A 7899-nucleotide genomic window follows, 5' to 3' on the forward strand; every position below is an offset into this window, starting at 1 on the left:
GGGGCAGGGGGGACGTGGGGCCACGGGGTCGGTGACGTGTCCCCTGGGCAGGCACATCCCGCTGGAATGGCGGCTGCAGCCTTCCCGACCCCCCCTCTCCCGACCCCACGCAGAGCTGCAGCTCTCCACCCCCCCCAGGGTCGGGGGGGGGGACACAAATCTGGGCAGGCTGCGTGGAAATAAACCCTTCCCTACCCAGCACAGCTGCACTGTCGCTCTGCCTTCCTGCTGCTCCAGCCCCGAGCCCCATGCCCAGCTCATTCCCAGGCCCCGGCACGGCAGGAGGGATGAATTGGGGTCAGCCACTCTGCAGGGGGCAGCAGCGGGTGGTGGCATTGTCACACAGTGTCCCCTCAGGGTCACCAGCAGCATCAGTCCGGCAGACACGAGGCAGGGAGGGTGACCATGCAGCCCCAGCCCTCCAGGACCATGAAATCACCGGTTGGTTTTTGAGGACAGGAGCCTCAAAGTGTCCCTGCCAAGGGGACACCAGCACTCCCCTCTCAAGGCCCAAACCAGCTGCTCGCTGATGCTTGAGGAGGTCACTCAAGCACATATTACCCCAAAAAAAGCTGCCTGGGAACCCCCTGCCAGGAGGGCAGAGGGAGTTTCACCACCCTGCCCGGGCAGGAGCACTGGGATGAGGCTGTTCCTCCGGGCTGGCACGGACACTTCTGGGTGATGGGGAAGAGCACAACACTGAGAGGTGCCCCCACACCCCTCGAGGGGACTGTCCCCCTCATATCCAGAGAGCTCTCAATGCTTCCAGGCTCTTAGTTGACATATTTTAATGGCTGAACCTCTGGAATAACCTCTGACCCAAGGACAGACACCCAAAATCTCTCCAAAAGCAACAAGAGGAGTGTAGTCCTGCCAGGACAAACTGCTTGTCCCTTCCTGGAGAAGGAGGACACATGCTGAGGGCACCCAGGGTCTCCTTGGCTCCTTCTCCTCGTTAGTCCCGGGGCTGCAGGAGGAGCAGGGTGGTTCTTCCTGGCAGGCTGTGCTGGGACGTGTTTTTCTCACAAAGCTGAGGACAAAGACGCCCTTACAGAGCCGCCAGATCTCAGTCCCTCGTCCCCTGGGCTCAGCTGGACGTCTCCATCTCGGTGGCCTCCTCCAGGGGCTGGGTCTGCACCTCCACCTTCTTTGGGGGGATGTAGGAGCCCATCCCCGCGGCGCGCTCGGCCTCCTCCTGTGTGTACGGAGTCTCCCGCAGCTGCTTCAGCCTGGGGGAGGCACAGGGGGGGGGGTGAAGGCTCCCACCCCGCTCCTCAGGGCAGGACCAGCCCAGAACTGACACCACCACCCTGAGGGACTGCGGGGCTGGGCCCCTCCTCACCTCTTCTTGTGCACCTTGGACCTGAAGTGCTCCTTCATGCTGTTGAGGTCCACGAAGTAGCGCCTGGGGAGGATCAGAGGATGGGGGTCAGAGAGGACCCCGAGATGGGAGCAAGGCTGGGGAGAGCCCTACTGAAGGGTCCCCCCATAAGCCTGGGGCCAGTCCCCCACGGGCTGGGGCTGGGGTTCACCCTGAGACTGAGACAAGTTTTCCCAAGCCAAGAACCCCCCAGGGGCAGGACACTGCCCGCCCCAGAAGCCACGGATCCCCCAGGATCAGGGCAACCTCATCCCAGGGGCCAAGACCCCCTCTGGGACCAGAACACGCCCTCCCTCTCCAGGAGCATCCCAAGAACCCCTCCAGAACCACAGCAACCCCATTCCACGGGTCTGGGACCCCCCAAGACCAGGACACCCCCCACCCCAGAAGCCATGATGTCCCCAGAACCAGGACAACCCCCTCGCAGGGCAGTGGGACCCCCAAGACCAGGACACCCCCCCATCCCAAGGTTCGAGCCCCCCCTTAAGCCCCCCGTGCCCCCCCCGCACGCACGCGCAGTGCAGGCAGTAGAACTGGGCGCAGCCCGGCAGGTCGGGGTCGACCTCCTGGCGCAGCAGCCGCGCCGCGTTCTCGGGCTTCATGTCCGCGTGGATCTCGTCCAGGTCGCGGCGGCGCCGCTTCGTCTTGAGCTGCCGGGCAAGCGAGTGCGCCCGGTGGGCGCCGGTGCGGCGCCCGTTCCGCGGGGACATGGCGGGCACCACGCCGGGCCGGGCCGGCACTGCGCAGGCGCGGGAGGCTGCGGGAGGCTGCGGGCCCCGCCCACCCGCCTCTACGCCCCGCCCACGCAGCGGCAGACCCCGCCCACGAACCGATAAGCACCGCCCACCAAGCGGCAGACCACGCCCATGAAGCGACAGGCACCGCCCCGAGCAGATAACCCCCGCCCCCAGTCATAAGCTCCGCCCACGAAGAGCAGACCCCGCCTTCAGGTGGGAACGCTCCGCCCAGTAAGCGACAAGCTCCTCCCACAAGGCTTGACCCAGTCTATAGACCGCGCCCACTATGTGTAAGCCACGCCTATCAGCACCAGGCCACGCCCTCGGCCACGCCTCCCCCGGCTCAGCCTTGGCCCGAAGTCCCCCGGGCCCGGTGACGGTCCCCGGGCATAGCCGTGTCCCACGACCCCCCCCAGCCCCCGGTGGCCCCTCCCCGGGCTGTCCCCGTGTCCCCCCGCGGGCCCCGCGCTGCCCCGGTCACCGCTGTGATGAGCCGGGCAGGGCTCAGCGCGCCGCGTTCCCGGCGCTGATCGTGTTTCCTCCGTGATCAATTATAAATAGGGACACGCGGCGGGGGGAGCGCGGAGCCCCAGCGCCTGCTCTGCGCCGTGGGAGGGGGATGTCCCCGCCCTGGGGGTCTCCTGTGGGCGAGGGGCACTGGGGGGGCTGGGGTGGGAGAGTGGAGAGGAGGGTTTGGGGGTGACCGGAGCAGGAGCCCCCGCGCTGCCCCCGGCTCAGCGCGGGCTCAGATTCCTTTTGTGCATTGGAAGTGGCCGCTGAAACTTTAATGAAGCCACCGGATCGCCACTCGGTTCCCCCCCCTCTGCCCCGCCGCCCGTGGCTCCGCCGGCTCCGGCCCCGCCGAACCCCTCACCATGGCCCAGGGCTTCTGGCGGCTCTACAAGGCCAAAGTGCTGCAGACCCTCGGGGGGCCCCGGGCGGACGGGGCGCTGCAGGACGAGGTGAGGTGGGGGGGGGTCCCCACCAAGCCCGGGACCCCCCGAAGTGGGGTGACTGACCCCCCTGCCCTCCCCCTGCCCGCACCCCTGTGCTCACCCGGGCGGTTCGTTGCAGGGGGACCCCCCCCGAGCTGATGGAGACGGCCGAGACCCCCGCGCTGATGGAGGAGGGGCCCAGCCCCGTGTCCCAGCTGGCGAGGAAGGTGAGGAGGGGGTGGCAGAAGGGGGGGGTGTTGCTGGGACCCAGGGGTCCCTCGTGAGCCCGGTGCTGCCTCCCCCACAGGTGCAGGGGGTGGGTGCCCGGAGCTGGAGGACGCTCTCGTCCCTCTTCACCCGCGAGGACGAGCACCAGCTGCTCAGCCCAGAGCCCTGCGCAGACCAGTAAGTTGGAAATTGATTTTGGGGGACCCCAGAACCTGGATCCAGCCCCTGGCAACTGCCCAGCCCCTTCATCCCCCCATCCCATCACCTGCATCCCCCTCCCCTGCCCTATACCCTGGGGGAGAGCCGGCATGGAGGGGGACATGGAAGGCTTGGGGGTCACAGTTTTGGCCCTTGTGGGACCTGATGAGAGGGGGGCCCCACACCGATGTCCCTGTCCTCACTCTCTCCCCAGCCCACTGGCTGCTGAGCCACCCGAGCTGCCCCAGTCTGAGAAGGCACCTGGATTTTGGGATCTCTTTGCTACCAAATGGCAGCAGGCGGCAGGGCCAGACAAGGGGGTGCCCCCCCTGGAGCCAGATGAGAGCCCCGGGGAGCCCCCGGGCGAGGATGGCAGCGACCTGCGGGAGCCGGAGGAAGGGGCCTTCCACTGGGGCTTCCTGGCCGGCAAACTGGCTGAAATCCGGAATAAAAGTGCCCCCAAGGGCAACTAGAGGAGGATGCACCAGCCAGACTCTCAAGCAGTACTTGCGGCTCCCCCACTGCTGGTGGGCAGCCCCCTGCCTGCACCCGAGGGCTCTGCAGTGGGTTTGGGTGTCGTGTCTGCACTAAAGACCCCGAGGTGCCCTTTTTCCCAAGCTCTGCCCAGTGCTTTCCTTGCCCTCATCCCCTCCACAGCAGCCCCATTGCCCCTGGAGCAGCACAACCCCCACGGTGGGCAGGGGGAACTGCCCCTCTCCCCACACCCCAGAGCATCTACCCACACAAACCACACACACTGCCAGGCTAGAAAAAAACCCCAAACAGCTTTATTGAGCACTGTTCTGGCCCCAGCAGCCCCTCTTCTAGGGAGGAGGGGGTGTGGGGTGTGCACTGCCTGCGATGAGGGGCTTGGGCTCTGCCCACACCCCCAGCCTGCAGTTGGAGCAAGGTGTGGGTGGTCAGTGGGGGCTGCAAGACCATCCCACCACCCTGGGCTGGGGGGACAGGGAGGATGGAGAAGGTGGGGGACAGCAGGAGGATGGCAGCCCTCCAGCCCTGAGGCCACGGAGAGACTCACCCACGGGAGCCCCTTCCCCACCTGCCCCTCAGGTGCCCCCACCAGGCTCAGCCTGGGGTCTGGGGTAGTCCTGGTGGCCTTCCCAGCCTGCAGCAGTCCCAGCACACCAGGCCCCTGGATGCCACCAGCCCTTTGGCCACATCCAGCAAGGGCGAGGGGATATGTCCAGCCAGCAGGAGCCACAGCGGGGGTCCTCATCCCGGCCGGGCTGTCTCTGCTCAGACCGTGGACTCCTTGGCGGCCGCCCAGGCCCTCTGGCAGCCGTAGAGCCACTTGATGACACGGGCGTTGCGCTCCACCACCGAGACGGTGGAGCCCAGCCGGGCATCCTCCGGCTCCTCCTCGCCCGGCCCCGCGCCCCCCTCGCTGCCCCCCGAGGCCTGCCCGGGCTCGGACTCGCAGGAGCCGAGGAGCCGAGCCGAGGCGCTGTCCCAGCCCGCCGGCCCGAACCGCTCCCGCCCCAGCAGCTCCACCAGCCCCCGGTCCAGCCCGCAGTAGTTAAAGAACCGCTCCTGCTCCGAGAGCGGCAGCGACACGCGCAGGGCCAGCGCCTGCTTCCCGGGGGGCTGCGGGGGCTCTGCCGGGGGGCTGCCGGGCACGGGGAAGGTGCCACCGCTGCCGCTGCCACCTCCGCTGCTGTTGGCACCCGGTGTCCTCGCCTCCTCCTTCTCCACAGGCGCCCACAGCATGGGGCTCTCGGAGCTCTGCGGGGGTGGTGGTCCCTCGCCCAGCCCTCTGGCTGGCGGGGAGCTGGGGGGCTTGTCCCTGAGGGGTCCCTGGAAGAGGCGTCGCACCAGCCCGGAGCCCTTGGCGTTCTCCTTGTCCCCGCCCAGGCAATCCCGTTTCTGCCGGTAGATGATGAGGGAGTCGGGTCTCAGCAGGCGCCTGCTGCCGCTGCGGCGCGACACGGGGGACGGGGGGCACGGCAGCTTCCTGGGCCCCTCCCGGCCCAGCTCCGAGCCCTGGCACAGCTCATTGCACTGCTGGCGGGCGAGGAGGCGCCGGCTGAGCGGGGACAGCCGGGGCGAGCCCCGCAGCGCCGGCTCCTGCCGCCGGCTGATGACCTGCTGGGACTTGACGTATTTGGCCTTGTCGGCCTCCAGCCGCTCCACGGCGCTGGGTCTCCGGCCCCCGCTGCCCCCCGGCTCCCCCGGGCACTCGGGACCCCGGTTCAGCCAGGCCAGGGGGGAGCCACGGCCGGGGGCCACGAGGCGCAGGTTGCTGGAGGCGCAGACGGCAAGAGTGGGGCTGCCCAAGGGCACCATCGCCCCGAAATGTCACTCCTGGTCGCTCTGTTTGCCCCCCGAGTGGTTGTGGGAGCTTCGGTGCTGCAGCTGGGGAGGCTCTGGAAGCTTCGCTTGGCTCCTGGATTTCACCCTGGGAGGAGAGAGGAGAGTCAGGGTTAGCCCAGAGGCTGCAGCAGCGAGGAGGAGAATGGGGGTGAGGTAGAGCCGGGGGTCCCCTCAATCCCAAGCAGGCAGCGAGTCCTGCCAGCCCAGGCAGGACCAGCCCACGGGCAGGAAGAGAGAAGCGCCGAGCATCCGCCGGCTTCACTCGCATCCCAGGAGCGGCTTCCAACAGGAAAAAATACCGGAGCCGGCTGCTGCCTCGCCTTTCCGAGAGCAGGGGCGGCAGGACAAAGCCCTGCTCAGGAGAGCTGGTGAACTGCCCCGTGCGTGGGGGCAGCAAGGCAGGGGCTGGGGGGTGTTTTGGGGTCCCTGAGCTGTGCTCCCCTGGCAGGGAAGGTTTCCCCTGCTCGGTGCATGGGGGGCTCGGAGCCAGGGGGGTTTCCTTAGCCCTGGGGTGCTCCAGGCCTTGCTCAGCTGCACCCGAGCACCCATGTGTGCATCCAGAGGTGAAGGTGGGTGCTGGGGGAAGGAGTCTGGAGGAGCCTGAGGCTGTAAACACCCAAAGCAGAGGGTTTCAATGAGCACAAAAGGCCCGAGTGGCCCTGAAGAACCATCACCAACCGACCCAGGGCCTTCCCAGGTGACAGCAGGGGCACGGGAGCAAAGGGCCCAGGAACCCCCTGCCACGCTCCTCCATACACAGCCCACGGGCTCCACGCTGCATCCACCCCACTGTACAGGTGGGGAAACTGAGGCACGTGGTGTGTCTGGCCCTGTGCTCCTGAGGGATGAACTCCCCAGGCTCCCCTGGCAGCCGTGGGAAGGTGTCCCCAGCAGAGGGTCCTGTCACCCCCCAGCAGAGCCAGTGTGCCCAGGCTGTGACTGCCCGTGCCAGTGTTCCCACATAGTCCCCAACCCAGCCCCGGGGCCAGGACCTGTGCCAGCCATTGGGATCGGCAGGTGGGGGATGCTCTTGCTCACCTGAGCCCACCCAGGGATGCAGGGATGGGATGCAGGGATGGGATGCAGGGATGGGATGCTCTGGTCTCACTCAGCTCCTGCCCCTCCGGCTCCCGCAGCAAACTGAGCCCACACCCGGCAGGAGCCTCATATAGGGGATGAGGAAGAGGAAGAGCCACCCCATTAACCCCTGCCAGCCCAACCCCCGTTGGAAGGAGCCCACCCTGAGCCCACCCTCCCAGCGCGACCCCCTTCCACAGCCCTGCCCCTGCCCAGCACTAACCCTCCTCTTCCTGCACCTCCAGCTCACCTCTGCCAGCTCCCCTCCTCCTTCCACCTCCTTACGGGAACCTGGCCGGGATTTCGGGATCTGCGGCGGAGATCTCTGACTCCTCCCAGGCAGCACCGAGTCTCTCTGTCCCCCCCGCGCGCGGGGCGTCAGGAAGGGGACAGGGAAACCATGTCCACTCCGGCAGCTTCTCCTACACCCATCCCAAGATGCTGGGGCAGCTCAGGAGAAGGAGCCCACCACGGTCCCCTCCCCAGGATCCTGCCCTGGACGGCGACGGAGAAAGAGGGAGGAAAGGTCCTCCTGGCACCTTCTCCGGTGGTGGTGAAAGGGTCAAATCCAGCCCCGAGCTGGCCGGTTCCTGCCTCTTCCCCCCGGGAAGGGCTGTAAATCGCAGGAAGCCGCAATGGGCTGGAGCTGGCCCAGGGGTTATTTTTACCACTGCCCTCTTCCCTTCCCCAGGGCCGAGCGCTCCCACAGGGACAGCCCCGGCCCCCTCCATCCCCGGCTCCCGCCTGGGGGGCTGCGAACGTGGCATGGGAGCAGGAGTGGGGAAGGATGTGCTGCATCCCGAGCTGGGCTCCCAGCCCCTCGGAGTGGGGTCAGAAAAGCCTCCAGTGCTCCCTAGGGATCCACCAGCTCCCCCCATCCCTCTGGCAGCCAGCGTGGATGGAGCGCTGGGGCACAGCCCGGCCCAGGCTGATCGCAGGGACCGGGGAGGCTCCAGCAGGGACAAAGTCATGGCATTCAGTCCGGGACCCCCAGGCCAGGGCCCTCTGTCCC

At 67.7% G+C, this 7899-nt stretch overlaps 3 protein-coding genes across 5 annotated transcripts; 1 reads left to right on the top strand and 2 right to left on the bottom strand.

The window, feature by feature from the left end:
• Nucleotides 1–763: 763 nt before the first annotated feature.
• ZNF593 (zinc finger protein 593) lies at nucleotides 764–2115 on the bottom strand. Its single transcript, XM_032709992.1, has 3 exons — nucleotides 1895–2115; nucleotides 1343–1405; nucleotides 764–1229 (listed from the first exon to the last, which is right to left on the bottom strand). The coding sequence occupies exons 1-3, from the start codon at nucleotides 2089–2091 to the stop codon at nucleotides 1088–1090; spliced, it is 402 nt and encodes a 133-aa protein (XP_032565883.1). The 5' UTR covers nucleotides 2092–2115; the 3' UTR covers nucleotides 764–1087.
• A 688-nt stretch (nucleotides 2116–2803) lies between these two features.
• Nucleotides 2804–3952, top strand: C24H1orf232 (chromosome 24 C1orf232 homolog). The gene is made up of 4 exons (XM_032709994.1): nucleotides 2804–3085; nucleotides 3193–3280; nucleotides 3361–3458; nucleotides 3694–3952. Exons 1-4 carry the CDS (start codon nucleotides 2994–2996, stop codon nucleotides 3950–3952), a joined length of 537 nt encoding a protein of 178 aa, XP_032565885.1. The 5' UTR covers nucleotides 2804–2993.
• A 331-nt stretch (nucleotides 3953–4283) lies between these two features.
• FAM110D (family with sequence similarity 110 member D) lies at nucleotides 4284–7421 on the bottom strand. Of its 3 annotated transcripts, none has more exons than XM_032710058.1 (2): nucleotides 7138–7421; nucleotides 4284–5895 (listed from the first exon to the last, which is right to left on the bottom strand). In XM_032710058.1, the coding sequence occupies exon 2, from the start codon at nucleotides 5781–5783 to the stop codon at nucleotides 4737–4739; it is 1047 nt and encodes a 348-aa protein (XP_032565949.1). In that variant the 5' UTR covers nucleotides 5784–5895; nucleotides 7138–7421; the 3' UTR covers nucleotides 4284–4736. The 3 variants fall into 3 exon arrangements, with proteins under 3 accessions (XP_032565949.1, XP_032565950.1, XP_032565948.1); XM_032710059.1 differs by having other exon boundaries at nucleotides 7111–7143; XM_032710057.1 differs by lacking the exon at nucleotides 7138–7421 and adding an exon at nucleotides 6849–6894.
• Nucleotides 7422–7899: the final 478 nt, after the last annotated feature.

Source organism: Chiroxiphia lanceolata, chromosome 24 (genome assembly GCF_009829145.1).
Source record: "Chiroxiphia lanceolata isolate bChiLan1 chromosome 24, bChiLan1.pri, whole genome shotgun sequence".
Taxonomy (NCBI): Eukaryota; Metazoa; Chordata; class Aves; order Passeriformes; family Pipridae; genus Chiroxiphia; species Chiroxiphia lanceolata.